This window comes from Podarcis tiliguerta (genome assembly GCF_965153285.1).
Source record: "Podarcis tiliguerta genome assembly, chromosome: 4".
In the NCBI taxonomy this organism is placed as follows: domain Eukaryota; kingdom Metazoa; phylum Chordata; class Lepidosauria; order Squamata; family Lacertidae; genus Podarcis; species Podarcis tiliguerta.
The window spans coordinates 71473615-71488307 of NC_139537.1; the positions used below are offsets into that span (position 1 = coordinate 71473615).

Consider the following 14693-nt stretch of genomic DNA (forward strand, 5'->3'; position numbering starts at 1 on the left):
TAGACAATAGTTTGCCACCATGCCTGGATCCTGACTGGAGAACAAATTAATTTGCACACTAACCACAGTTTGCTACAGTTGGATAAAATGGCAGACTATTGCTTATTGCAGATTAGAAGCAGAACCATCAAACATCCGCTCCTTATGTCTGGGGGAGAAGGGAATGGAGAAGTGCAAGAATTAAGTAAAATTTCAGCATTGGATAACTTGAATAAATGTCACAAAGCTGGCTTGACTTTAAAAAAATCCCTTTTATGCAAACGAGCCTTAGTGCTTTTTTATTGGCTTTCAACAGATCTGCCCAAAATCTTAAATCTACACTTGTTAAATTCAGGAACAAAGGATGTACCTATAACAGTAAGTATTACCTCTTTTATTTCACTATCTCAATATATTTTTCTAGACGTAAAAGATAACATGAATCCACTAGATATCAAAGCTCAAGTGCTGTTAGTTTAGTCCCTTTTTCCAAATGGACTCAACGAAATGCCGCTTTCGATGCACTTAACAGCTTTCAGCAGTGTATCCTTCCCATGCTACATGTTGTGACTGTATAGTTAAACTGAACTAAAGCTCCCCCACTTTGCATTCCCTTCAACTTTCTACTAAAGACTAAGACTACAGGGGCATATTTAAAGGTTTGTTTAGTTGCTTGTTATTCAGGCTTTACTTTTCAGTGTCATCATAAATTAATACTTACAGCTTGTAATTGTACAACTATCTTAAATAATTGCTGTTATGGTGTCACATTACAATAAAAAGCAATGGGATTTCCAGCAAGTACATAGAAATGCATTTAATAATTCCCAGTTATTTCTGACTAAATCATTCAGGGCAAATGCCTTGAAAAGCATGCAGATAACCAGTATGACAATTACAAAATAAAAATGCAAACAAGAATTAAAGGTTCTTTTGTACCTGGTATTTCACAACAAACTTCAGCATATAAAAGTGGTTAATATTGGCTTGCAATAGAGATTTGTCTTAACCACTGTAAAGGAGGCAGTTTTGAGACTCAAAGCTAAAGAGGCCTGTCCCAGACCCAGAATACGATTCAAACATCTGGTTAGTCACAAATATTCTCTTTTGGGCTAAGGTGCTTGAGCTGGTGTGTTCTGTCAGTGCTGAAATGCTTTTGTCACCAAGCAATGTCTCTTGTTGTTGTCTAAATCCCTTTTCTCAACCACTGTTCTAGTTTGTCCAGCATGGGAGATGAGAGAGTACTGTGCTTGTTTCCATGTCTTTGAAATGTATATTTATCTCTTGCAGCAATAGCTTTGTTTTACCTCTTCCTATATAAAGGGGAGAAATGATGACTACTGGATAATCTCTTAGACCAGAGGCTATGTCTGTTCTTTTTAGTTTGTATAAGACTAACTCCTCTGGAGTCTTTTTCCTCTCTAACTTGCTAGCAGCACCAGTGGGTTTAACAAGCTGTTGTCATTATAAAGATAGCCCATAGGTTTCCTGGGCTCAAACTCAGAGGCACAGAAGCATATCTCACAAAATGTGGGGCATCATTAGTTTCATATTTGGTAATAATCTACAATGGCTTATAAAAAGTGAAAGGCCTGTGTGTATATCCTCACATAAGGATGTTCTACAAAGAGCTCCAGGCCTTAATGAACCCTTTGTGAACTCATAGGTCTGGCCTGTTTCCCTCCCTCTAACTTACAGAGTGCAGAGAAAAATACAGAATGGTCAGCTTAGATTTTTCAAATTGCACACTACACCACAGGGTTAGTGACAGAAAGGCTGCTTGCAGTAAGTGAGCAAAAATATGGAGTCACTGATGTTAAAAACAGGAATCATTGATGCAGCAGAAGTAATGTACATAATTTTACTTAAATTTTCTTTTGCGTCTGATAGCAAAGGTGATAAGTGTTAAACTACTGAGCAGTGGATTATATAGCCAAGCTTCGGAATCATATTATTTTAACACCTCATTCTCTGATATTTTGCCCTCATTCTTGACTGAAGAAATACTGACTGTATGACCTCGTAATATACAGTCCCAGTGTTTTGACGCTGCTCAGATTTCTGCTACCATCTTAGATGTTAAGTGGGTTGGGGAAGTGTCAGATACCATCAAGCATATCTTAAAGGCTAAACTATTTGCTCATATTTCCATGTAAACATGGGGCGGGGGGAGGACAGGGATATATGTCTCTTGGAGTTTGTTCTGATACAGTTTGGAAGCGAGGAAGAAACTGGTTTCAAACTTCATGCTAATGTCATGGGAAAAGGCCAAGACTATATTTAGCAGAAATTTAAGCTAGATACTCATAGAACTAAATTCCTTCGAGGCACTTTAAGAGTATTGTTGCCAGTTACTATAGTCATAAAAAGTTTTTACTTTTACTGACACTTTATATTGAAGTCTGTGAAACTGAACAATTTTAAAAGAAGAAAAGCAATTTATAATATTAAAAATAATACTAAATTAATGTAAAAATATCATGTACGTATTTATAGCATTGCTGGTTCTGAGCCAGAAGACTGTGTATTTATCGTTTTGTCAGCAGCGCTTAATATTCAGCTGAGTTGCATAACTATAGCCATTATCCTTCCATTAGAATTGAAATTTATGTTTGGTAACACAATATATGATAGTTCTGTATTAAAGTTTATATGGAAGTTTAAGTAAAATGTGTGTATTGCTATATTAACTAGTTCTAACATTTCTTTTAAATGTTTTCCATTGAGAACAGACAACTAGAACAACAAGCCTTACAACCATAAGATGGTTGTGAAAGACTGTGGTGAAAGACTGTATACTTAATAGCTGATTGCATTCAGGCAGTATTCCTTCCAAAAGGCCCTCTCCCTTCCTGACCCTGCACTGTGTAGTATATATATGACGTACTTCATATTAACAGTAAATTACAAAACTTGTTTGAACTTGCTTGAAACATGAGAATCCCTCTTCTATGGTTGTAAGGCTTGTACATTCATCCATAATTATGAATTCTGCATGCTCATCCTCTTTCTTGGAATGAGGTATCTTCTTGGTATCTTTCTATATTATCTTCTGAAGGGGGGGGCATCCTTTGTTGTTGTTGTTGTTGTTGTCATCTGTCAACTTTATTCTGACACATTCTTATCTTGATGTTCTCTCATCTTTCTTATCCTTATTTAAGTTCTTTCCTTCGTGTCACATGGTGTTACCTTGAAGACCTAGTAACTGGAATGGAAATCTGTGCTCTGAGCTTTTTGATGTGCTGCTTGATATTGATTCCACACCTCAAAGCCTCTGGACCTGAAAGTCTTAATCTTTAGCCTTCATGTTCTAGCAGCTCTGGAGTTTGCATTTCTCTCAAAATAGTTGGTCTTTCGCAGAATTAGGCCACATTTGAAACAACAACAACAACAATATTTATACCCCACCCATCTGGCTGGGTTTCCCCAGCCACTCTGGGCGGCTCCCAACAGAATATTAAAAACAGAATAAAACAGCAAACATTAAAAAGTTCCCTAAACAGGGCTGTCTTTAAGACACTTAAATAATTTGTTGGTTTGTTTCTGGCATTCCCTGCTGCTCTGCAATGCTGCCAGCATGTGTCTTCAGCTGTTTAGCTTTCTAAAGTGGAGATACTGGAAGTGAAGACACAGTTAAAATAATGTGAGTGTAGTGTTCTGCCTTGTGGAGGGTCTCTGAACAATTGCGCTAGGTATACGAGCACAGGAACAACCCCAAGTATAACTCTTGTAAAATTTAAGATGGAAGTGTAGTGCTATTTTTTATGTGTGCATTCTCATTAATAAAACACATATAGATGGCTCTGATATTCTTTTGGTCCACCTTGCACTGAAAGGCTAGTTCTCTTTAGATGGCTACAGACATTTTAGCCAAAAAACACCCCCAACCTAGTTAATTGCCTCCTTTTCTAGTGAAACAGGCATGTGTTGAAATAAAATGAAACAAACCTAGTAAATCTGCTGGAGTTTCACAGTTGTTTCTGCTATAAATTATGTATATATATTTGGAAACATTCCTGACTCGTGTTGTTCTAATGACATGTATCCACATTTTTATAACTTAGAATAAGTGTCAGCAGATTCTCAACTTTTGAAGGAAAAGATAACAGATTTATACAGACTTTTTCAGTAGTTGTTTGGTAAGCACTTCTTTTATGCTTTTCCAGAGTGTTAGACCCACACCACAGAATGAAGCTATCACAGTGCATTTCAAGCCAATTACACTTCGAGCTTCTGAAAGTAAATATACCAAAGTTGCAAGTATTAGCTTTGACGGTAAGTAAAAGTCTGTTCTGGAAGTTGTATGTTTCTCATTCATGGGATGGGAAGCCTTTTGTCAGTGTATCTGAACATATTTCTTAGTTTGGGGCCCACACTTGCTTTTCTTTTGAACGCACTTACTGCATGGAACGAGTTACATAATACTGCCAGGGATATTGCTGCAGTTGTAGAAGTTTCTTCCTGGTTTCCACTGTTTTCCCGCAACCCCCACCCCCAAACTCTCAGGAGAGAATTTTCAGGATGCTGCTGGGCAGAGGAGGGGCTGGGAAAGTCTGCTTCCTCCAGCTGCCTTCTGTGAGCTTTCCTCTGAATCCCATCCCATGTGTTTAATCATGCTGTTCAGTGTATATACACAGAGACCAAGAGTGGAGAGCATTTAATGATGACTGTCCACTGAAGTCTTCATCTTTTTGGCTAAAAGGGGGAACCTGTGGCCTTTCTGATGTTGACGGGCGACAGCTCCCAGTAGCCTAGGCCAGCATGGCATTTGGTTAGAATTAACAGGAAGCAACATTTGCAGGCTCATAGGTTTCCCTACCCCTCGGCTGAAAGTTGAAGAAGGGATGTTGCTGTATCACCCACCCTCCTTGAAGCCGCTTGAGCTCAGCAAGCAGCATTATACTCACATTTTAGAGCTAAACAGTGACTGCACCCTAATATATTACAGGAGTAGCTTAGTTACAAATGTGATCAAAATGGTTTGTGATACTTTGTAGTAAATCAAAGCCCCAACAGTGACAGTTTTACTATCAGAGTAAAAATAAATATGTGTCAATTTTGTGTATGCGTCAATAATAGTAACAGTGTTTGTTTTTATTTATCTATTTGTATGTACCATATAGCATCGAAAGCAAAACGACCTGCACAGTTTTCAGGAAAAATAACAGTTAAAGCAAAAGAGAAGAGTTACTCAAAACTTGAAATTCCATATCAAGCAGAAGTGTTAGATGGGTAAGATTGCACGGGATACTGTTGTCTTACATTTAACTCACACCTCGTTCCTGTACACAAGTAACTAACCACTTGCATGGCTTCCTGTAGCAAATAAATATGCTTCCAAATGAGTCTTTCTTATAATAGGAACACTGGGTTTAAAGCCAGTGTTATTGTGTGGACACTGCACTGAATTTTTGCGTATTCTGTCCTGGATAAAGAGCTACAAACTGAATCGGAGCCAAAGGATCAGTGTGCAGTGGCCATCACACAGCCCTGTTTAAACAAAGCATGTGACTGTTGCCACGAATAGTGCTGGCTTGCACTCAGAAAGCTTTATTTTGCCCATTGCTACAAGTGTTAGGGACAGGCTTGAGCAATTGCTTTTTTACTGTTTCTAATGTCTACATTTATAAGCTAGTATATTCTAATTCTTCCACGTTTTAAGTTCTGGTTATAACTCTTTATTTGCTGGGTATTTGGTTTCAGACTTCTTTGCTGCTAAATGGAACAAGTGTATAAATTCTTCAGACCATTATATTTCTCAGTATTGATTTTTAAGTTTTATGTATTTGAATTACACACCTGGCTTGGGCAGGATATGACGGTAGGGCATGGGGAATGAATCTGGGTCCTTGGGGTGAATTTAAACTTGCTGATAAGTAAAATCAGAAATGGGTCTGTGGCCTGCCAATTGGCAGTCCTTCAGGCATTATATGGTGTTTATGAAGTTGAGAGAACAAGCCAAAAAGAGATCTTAAACTGCTGCTGTTGGATGGAAAACCTATGGCCCTCCAGATGATATTGGACTACAACTTTGATCGTTCTTCAGCTTTAGTCATACTTGCTAGAGCTGATGGAATTTGAGTCCAATGACATTTGGAGAGTCAGGTTCCTCATCTCAGTGCCTAACCAATTTTCTGGTGGTTATTGTGAGTTTTTCTTATAGAGGATTGTACAAATCTCTACTTTTTGGCTTTTTTATATTTTGAAATAGGTACTTAGGATTTGATCATGCAGCCACATTATTTCATATTCGTGACAGTCCGGCAGACTCTGTGGAAAGACCAATCTACTTAACAAACACATTCAATTTTGCAGTCCTCATTCATGATATAATGCTACCAGATGAAATCAAAGGAATATTTAAAGTAAGCCCAATTATGCCCTGAACTATTTTGTTGCTATTAAATGTTACATAAATTGGATTCACTGTTAACCTGGATCGTATTTATTCATTATACTAGGTACACAACTTCAGCAAACCAGTTTTAATTCCACCAAATGAATCCAGATATATTTTCACACTTTATTTTGTGGCTTCCTTGTCATCCCTTCACATTGATAACAATATTTTGCTCATTACAAATGCTTCTAAATTTCATCTACCTGTAAGAGCATACACTGGATTTTTAGATGTAAGTATATCAGTTTTTTAAAAAATATTTTCTATTTTTAAAGTGAAATACATTGGATGTGGTTTCTTTGTGTTTCTGGATAACATGTGCTCAGCAGTGAAGCCAAATTCAAACTGTAGTCTTGAATTTGAACCATAAACTGAATACAAATTTGGTAGCTGGTTTATATTTCAGCAGTCTAACGCCTGCTAGAATAGACCTATGGGTGGAACCCATTCTGCTCTTTTGCCATGTGGCAGTTCTGCGGGATGTAATATTAATGTGTTAGATATTATTTTTGTACGTTTGCTGTTTGATTGAAATTGAATTTATAGGAATTACATTACTTTTTTAAAAAATAAAAGAAACGTTAATATGTCTGTACGCGGGGGCCTGTTCAAAATGACTGAACTTGGAACTGAACTCATATTTTAATGTGTTGACTCTCTAGCTCTCAGTTATGCATACTGCCAACAAAAACATATTGGCAGCTGCCTTCACTAATTAACATGGGGCACAGTCCACTCAAATGCTCTCCTGTATAGGCCCCTTAAGACTAGGGAGCTTCAGAAAACCATGCTGTTGTGCCTTTTGCATCACTCTTCCATCTTAGCGGGATTTCTACAGAAGAGGAGAATTAGCAGTGAATTGTACTCAGTAGTTTGTTAGACCTGTTTTGTCTTTCACTCAGTCACCTTTAATAGTGCCTTGCCTTATCTCATGATAGGTAAGCATCTGGTTGCCCAATAGAATGAATAAAAGGTAGATGTGTTTCCCAGCAATTGTAGCACTTTCTGTGTAATCGGCAGATTGGATCCCTGAAAACCAAATACAGATTCTTCAGTCCCAGATCTTATGGGCTACTTGTCCAAAATATTGGGGGGGGGGGGAAATGGAACCAACATGTTAGAACTGGTGGTAGTACTTCTGAGCCCTTGCAGTAATAGATATATGAGCTGCCTGTCCCTAATGCAGTTGATGCTCTTCCGTTTTTCTAGTATTTTGTATTGCCCCCAAGACCTGAAGAACAGATAATAGATTTTGGTATATTGAGTGCCACAGAAACAAGTAGTATTCTGCTTGCAATCATGAACAGCAATCCAATTCAGGTAAGAGACATTCTTTTATTTGTTGTTTGTTTGTTTTACTTAAATGGCATATCTGTTTAATTTATTACTAAAACTATTGTGCCCTTTTAAAGTTGGCTATAAAAAGCTGGCATGTGATAGGTGATGGTTTGACCATGGAACTCCTTGCTGCTGAAAAAGGCAACAGAACTACAATAATTGCAAGTCTTCCAGACTTGGAAAAGGCCAATGCATTGGATCAAACTTCGGTAAGTAACACATATTTTACTTTTTACAGTTATGTGTGGCATATGGACAAAAGATGCAAATCTTATCACTAAGTAAAAAGAAGCGGGGGGGGGTGTTCACCACATCTGCTTATGTCCAGCGCTTTTTTGAGGGGACTGTGATGCAGGGAGACGCATGCCCCTAAACATTTTGTGAATCTTTGTACTTTTGTCCATTTACTGTATTTATTTTCCCTGATCTGAACTATAAAATGGTGGTTTTCTTGAGTCAAAATGAGAGTATCCCTAAACATTTTTTTTTAGAAAAAAAGCACTGCTTATGTCTATGTATAGACATGGTGCTAGCTATTTTTATATGTAGACAAACACCCCACACATATCCACATCTGGAGGAAAAAAGTGAACAATGAGTGGTGCCTCTGTGAGAGATTAACTGATGAAAATAAATAGTGGAGAGTGTTTTACTTAAGTGGTAGGCAAAACATTACTCTTTGTATTTCAACATGAAACCCTTTCAGATAACTGCGTGTGTGCATTTTTGTTACAGTGACCGGGGTTTTTTTGTTGTCTGTTGGAAGAATGTGAGATTAAAGCAATGAAGCAACTATATAATTCTGTTCTACAGGTAACATTGATGCCTGGTTCATACACTGTATTCAGAGTAAGATTATTACCAAAAGAACTTGAAGGGATTCATGATGGGGCTATACAAATCACAACTGATTATGAGGTACTCTTACGTTTATATTGGTCCTAAAAGTAATGTGTATGGAAATAGAAAAGAAATGGATTTTGGGGGGGACACACCTGGCTTTTAGCTGTTGTGATGGCAACTGCAGTTGGTTGGTTTCCTTTCTGGCAGTATATTTGGCACTGGCTAGCGTATGTGACAGTTTAGGTGTGTAACCTTTCAGGAATTTCAGAAGATTGTTTTAATTGTTCTTCATTTGGTATGCCCATCATGCTTGCTTTCTGAAACTAAATGATGATCATCTGGTATTTCCTATACCATATCTATAGAAGGATGCAAAACTACTTTAAGATTAATAAAGATGTATAGAAGGCAGACAACCTATTTCTGATTCTCAGCATATAAGCTTGCAGATACTTTCAGAAGAGAGCAGTTGAGATTTTTGTTGGGCTTATGTGCTCATCACATATGCTAGCAGAAAAGTAGGCTTGTGTCCAGTTATGGCTTTGTGCTAATGCAGCGGAGGGAAACCTTTTTGGATGAAACCCATAGTCTAAAACTTATTGATAAGAGTTAACGTAAATGTTGCGTTTAAGCTACTATTCTTTTTCTCTTTTTTTGCAGATTTTAACCATTCCTGTGAAGGCTGTAATTGCTGTAGGCTCATTGATGTGCTCCCCAAAACACATTCTTCTTCCACCTTCTTTTCCAGTAAGATTATATATTTTGAAGAATTTCTAACAGTTTCTTCTTGCTATTTAACCATCATTATGAAAAAGGAAACAAACTGATTTTAGCTATGCTACAGGAGTTTATCTCACACTCCATCACTGGGAAGGCATTTTGACCTTAGATTCTCTTGTTTTTCATAGAGCCTGGGATGTGTCCCCAGCCTTTGTTTCTCATTGCTATAGGGTAATTGAATCACTCTTAGTGGTAAGAACTAGCATATGTTAACTCCATCAATCCATATGTCTGAAATCATGAACAACTGCTGCTGAAATATGAGACGTGTTTTTTTCCAAAGGAAGTTGGCTGCTGTTTTGATACACTACAGTCCTAAACACAGGGAAGCATAGAAATCAAACCCTTAGTTGCTCCTTGCACAACCTCTCAGAATAATTGAGACAATGTAGCAGTTACCTTGGAGTATATCTTTTGCCAGATCTTTATTAGAGGATTCGAAATCTGTGTGGCAGGATTCAATTATGGGCAGTCACTTTTTGAAAATAATGTGCTATTTCCAAGTTCCTGCCTAGTCCAAAATTGAATACTTATCTTCTGTGGGAGCGGGTGGCGCTGTGGTCTAAACCACTGAGGCTCTTGGGCTTGCTGATCAGAAGGTCAGATCCCTGTGATGGGGTGAGCTCCCGTTCCTCTGTCCCAGCTTCTGCCAACCTACCAGTTCAAAAGCACACCAGTGCAAGTAGAAAAATAGGTACTGCTGCGGTGGAAAGGTAAACAGTGTTTCTGTGTGCTCTGGCTTTCGTCACGGTATTCTGTTGTGTCAGAAGCGGTTTAGTCATGCTGGCCACATGACCCGGAAAGCTGTCGGCCTGAACACCGGCTCCCTCGGCCTGAAGTGAGATGAGCACCGCACTACATAGTCACCTTAGACTGGACTTAACCATCCAGGGGTCCTTTCCCTTTCTCTTTTATTTATCCTCTATAATCCTTCCTTTCCTGGTTTTTGTACGGTGGCATTTTCAATCTTGCAGTTGCATTTGTGGTATCTTTATAATTCCCTTTTAAACACAAAAATGAGAAAAGAGGAAAGAGAACTTTGTTTGAAAGTGCCTTATGGAGGTGGCTGTTTTTATTGTATTCTGGTAAGAAAATTTTTCATAGTCTCTTTTTTAATACACCACTCCATTAGATTGTAAAAGAGAGGAGGAAGAGACTTTTTTCTACATTGAGCACATAATATAGCTATAAAATGCACCACTATTTTCAGTCCAAGGTAGCTTCATGGAGCTGGAAAAACGTTTTATTATTTCCTGAGACTAAAGCCTGCAGTTTCGTTTAATTCTTCCTGCTTTATTTTCTATTAAGAACTGGGATAGAAAGTGTGAGAGAAATAGTTGAGCCTCATAGAGATGTTTAAAGTAAGTTCCTCTGAAATGTCTAAGGTTCCAGATGCAAAATATTACTGTGTTAGCTCTTCCTTTATGCAGCCACTCTTGCTAATTTTAAGTAACTGAATTTACCTCCCTCTGTTCCTAATTTATGGGGGTGATTTCTGGCAATTGTTGGGTGTTGAATGAAGGACCTACAAATTAACCTGGTAATGAGATTTTATTTGAACTTTGAATACAGTGGGAGCAGATAATGGAAGTGGATAATGCTCATGATATTATATCGACAACTTGTGATGCAGGACAGGAAACACAGACTGGTCTTCCTCTGTAGAACATGTCCCCTCATTTCAGTCTGTTTCCTTCCTTTGGCATTTCTGCAAAAAAAAATTATAAAACAACAACAACAACAACCAATTGGTTGACTTGTAACATTGCACGATACTTTTTCTTAATGTGTGCAGTATCGTATCTCTAAACTGAAAAGGTTTGAATGAGGTGGTTATAGGAAAATAATGTAGATGGAATAACTCTCTCAGAGCAACCTTAGCCTATATTACCAGGGGTGCTAAAAACTTTGCAATCATGGGCACAAAGATGTGTAAAAAACCCACAATTGTACATTCTTTCTTAGGGTAAGACTGTTCATCAGAGTTTGAGTATCATGAGCTCTTTCTCACAGAAGGTAAAAATACAACAGATCCGTTCACTATCAGAAGATGTTCGGTTTTATTACAAGAGATTACGAAGTAACAAAGAAGATCTGGAGCCAGGGAAAAAATCCAAGGTTCGAGCACTATGGATATTATTCAAAATTACGTAACTATGTTTAAAAATATAGATATTTCACAGTTTTGCATTCCTAAGAGGGGTCTTTTTAAATTCTTGGTTGCTGCTGCTTATATATTTCAGATTGCAAATGTTTACTTTGACCCTGGTTTACAATGTGGGAATCACTGTTATGTGGGGTTGCCTTTTCTGAGTAAAGGTAAGTAATTTTAATATCTTTTAAACATTCTTAACATTCTAGATATTGAAGATGTTAAGGTGAAATTTATGTTTCTCTTTTCCAGCTGAATCAAAATTACAACACAGTACATCTATGCAAGAAGATGCATGGGATTCAGATTGGGATTTGCATGATAATCTGTTCAGAGAATGGATTGGAATAAGAGATCACTCAGGCAATCAGTGAGTGTTTTAAAATAAGGAATGGCTTTCTGGTTGGTTACTGAAATTCAGGGAATCTTAATTGCTTGGCAACATTGTTTGAGAAGTGTTGCAGTAGTCAATAAATGGGTTGGAAATATAAATGAAACAGTAAACAATGCTTTATTAGCTTCCAAATGCAGCTAATAAACTTGTAATGGAACTGAAGGCTACTCCAAGAATACTGAAGAAATTATCCTAGCTTACTGCAGTTATCGTTTTTTTAAAAATCCTTATTATGTAGAATCATGAAACTGAGTATGTCTATGTGCATGTGAATTCCATGAAATATTATGGTTTTAGTTTTGAAGCTTGATATTAATTTTTCTCCATGCTAAATTACATTGCTGGTCTAGATTAAGTGCTGTATTTGAAGTGGACACAGATCTCCAGAAGGCTGTGACTTCCAAAATCACAGCAGAATTGGCATGGCCATCTCTACTTGGCTCACTGCGCCATTTGGATTTTTCACTTACCAACACAAACAGTTCATCTGTAAGTCTTGGCATTGTCAATGTAGTACTAAGAACACAAAAGTTAATATTGAAAATGATTTCCTATATTTGCTACCTTGGGACAATAAGTCTGAATCTAAACCTGTTCCTCCAGGAGGAAGAAATTCTTCTAGAAAATCCAGCAGATGTTCCTGTTTTTGTTCAGCTTCTTCCCATAGCACTATATTCCAATCCATCAGTCTTCGTAGATAAGCTATTGGACCGGTAAGTGGTGGTAAAAAGTGGTGCTTGCAAGGAGATAATGTTGAGGGCTGGGTTTAGGGTAGATGTACTTGCCTATCTTCTTTGCTCTTAAAATAGAGCCCCTTGAATGCTACTTTCTACATGAATTGAGGCAGACCTGCAATTTAAATACCAGTCTACTCTATTAAATTCATACAACTTCAGTTATCAGATATATTATGTATTGTATGTCATATAAGATGTTATTTCTAGTATTCATAATAGTTTTATTGTATGATAACATAAACCAACATTTCTCCCCCATCTGATATAATCCCAACAGGCCATTGCCGCAGAACAGAAACAAAAATTATTTGTGCACCTTATTTCTTCTTAAAGTGAATCTAGATATTTTTCCAGAGTACTCGGCCGCACCTAACTGTGTGCTTTTCTTTCAGGTTTAACTTGACTAAGCCTGCAAACTTCAATTTGAAGACGCTAGAATTTCAAGTCTCTCGAAACTGTGTAAGTAATCCTTTAAAACCCAGTTTTGTTCTACCCAGTTCTTAATACTGAGCTGCTGTTAGTACAGTTATTACGAGCATAAGCATGGTTTGCAAAATAGTCACAAGCCATAGGCTGCCATTACATTCAAACCACTGAGTTATGGTTTGCACTCAAATGCTATTAATTTAATTGGAGCATGCACAGCAGGAAAAAGGGCATGGGTTCAATGCTTAGTTCTTGTAGTGCCAAACCATAATTGGATGTTAGGTTGAAACATAGCCATAGCTTTGCTAGTGCATTTACTGAACACCTGACTGCATGTGAACAACCTCGGGTGCAAAATAGAGCTTTGTAAATGTTTACACTTTATCCCAGTGGTTCCTGTGCATTGGATTGCAGCCTGTAGCTGTTGGTTAGGGGTTCAGTCTCTTTATCTTCCTGAAATGACCTTTGATTTTATAGTTGGCTACAGTAGCAAATCCTTTTGTTACCCTTGCCTTTCTCTCTGCTTATTACAATCAAGTGATCCAAACACTTATGTGCTTTCTCAGTCTGCTACGATTTCTCTGTTAAATTGTTCCTTTAGCCCTTCCCTCCCTATTTAAATTTAGATTTGAAAGCTCCTTTTAGTAATAGGTACCTGCCTTTTGTTGGTTAGTCTATAAAGCTGTCAGGTACACAGGTTGTGCTTATATAGATAAGAATTAGGTTCATATATTTGCTTTTCATATATTTAAAATGAGAGTTTAAAAACATGCAGCGTTTTACAGAGCTACAAGCTAGGCACTGATTAAAAGTATGCAAACTTTCTAACCTTTTAATTTGATTTGTCTTCCTCTTTCAAGGGTCATGCGTTGCAAAGCGCCACAGGATTTACGGAGGGCTTGTCTCGGCAGTCAGTTTTAAACATAATTTTAAAGCCTGGGGAAAGAAAATCTGTCAAAGTGAAGTTTACTCCAGTTCTTAATAAAACAGTTTCATCGCTAATCATTATCAGGTATTGGTAGATCTTCAGAATTGCTTTAATTAACAGGGGTGTTCAAATTTAGAGCTGCATTTTTCCAGCCATCTGCGGGACACATTGATTGCTTTCAAGATGAACTATAGTGGCAGTTTGGTTATATGTGAGAAGTTCTATACAACTGAATGCAATGTAATTTAGCATACATAAGTCTTAAGGGTCAGCTCATACAACCTGGCTGTCTCTGTGAGATGCTAATGCTGCACCATAGACTTTGCTCATGTTTGCTCAGCTGCAAAATCATCCCCATGAGCATGTTGAGCCAGAACCAGGATAACAGCTTGGGACACCTAGGAGTGTATGCATAGGCACACCCACATTTTGACTGGCCACATGGCCCCACTAACTTGCATGGTCACAGCTCCTTTTTAAGCCACTGTGATGACACAAATGGGAATGGATGAATGTGTCGACTCCTTTTAGAAGTTCATTAGTTCATTTAATGTTTTATCTCAATTTAATCCTGCAAGCTGACCAGGCACTGCGGCAATTGTGTAGAAACCACCAACTGCATGAAATAAATGAGGCTTGCACAAAAATTAGCAAGGTTCAAATGGCAAAAGATTTTCAGCAGCATTTAGGATAGCACACAAAGTGCTACTTCAGAT

At 37.7% G+C, this 14693-nt stretch overlaps 1 protein-coding gene across 1 annotated transcript in view; it reads left to right on the top strand.

Moving 5' to 3' along the window:
- Nucleotides 1-14693, top strand: part of TMEM131 (transmembrane protein 131) — a 67294-nt gene that overhangs the window by 36868 nt on the left and 15733 nt on the right. The window contains exons 11-26 of the mRNA XM_083437567.1: nt 296-357; nt 4146-4254; nt 5103-5211; nt 6191-6344; nt 6441-6611; nt 7589-7699; nt 7792-7926; nt 8531-8635; nt 9221-9307; nt 11306-11458; nt 11584-11659; nt 11745-11862; nt 12237-12375; nt 12490-12599; nt 13016-13082; nt 13910-14061. Coding sequence (XP_083293693.1) covers nt 296-357; nt 4146-4254; nt 5103-5211; nt 6191-6344; nt 6441-6611; nt 7589-7699; nt 7792-7926; nt 8531-8635; nt 9221-9307; nt 11306-11458; nt 11584-11659; nt 11745-11862; nt 12237-12375; nt 12490-12599; nt 13016-13082; nt 13910-14061 — 1858 coding nt within the window. The remainder of the gene's footprint in view (nt 1-295; nt 358-4145; nt 4255-5102; nt 5212-6190; nt 6345-6440; nt 6612-7588; nt 7700-7791; nt 7927-8530; nt 8636-9220; nt 9308-11305; nt 11459-11583; nt 11660-11744; nt 11863-12236; nt 12376-12489; nt 12600-13015; nt 13083-13909; nt 14062-14693) is intronic.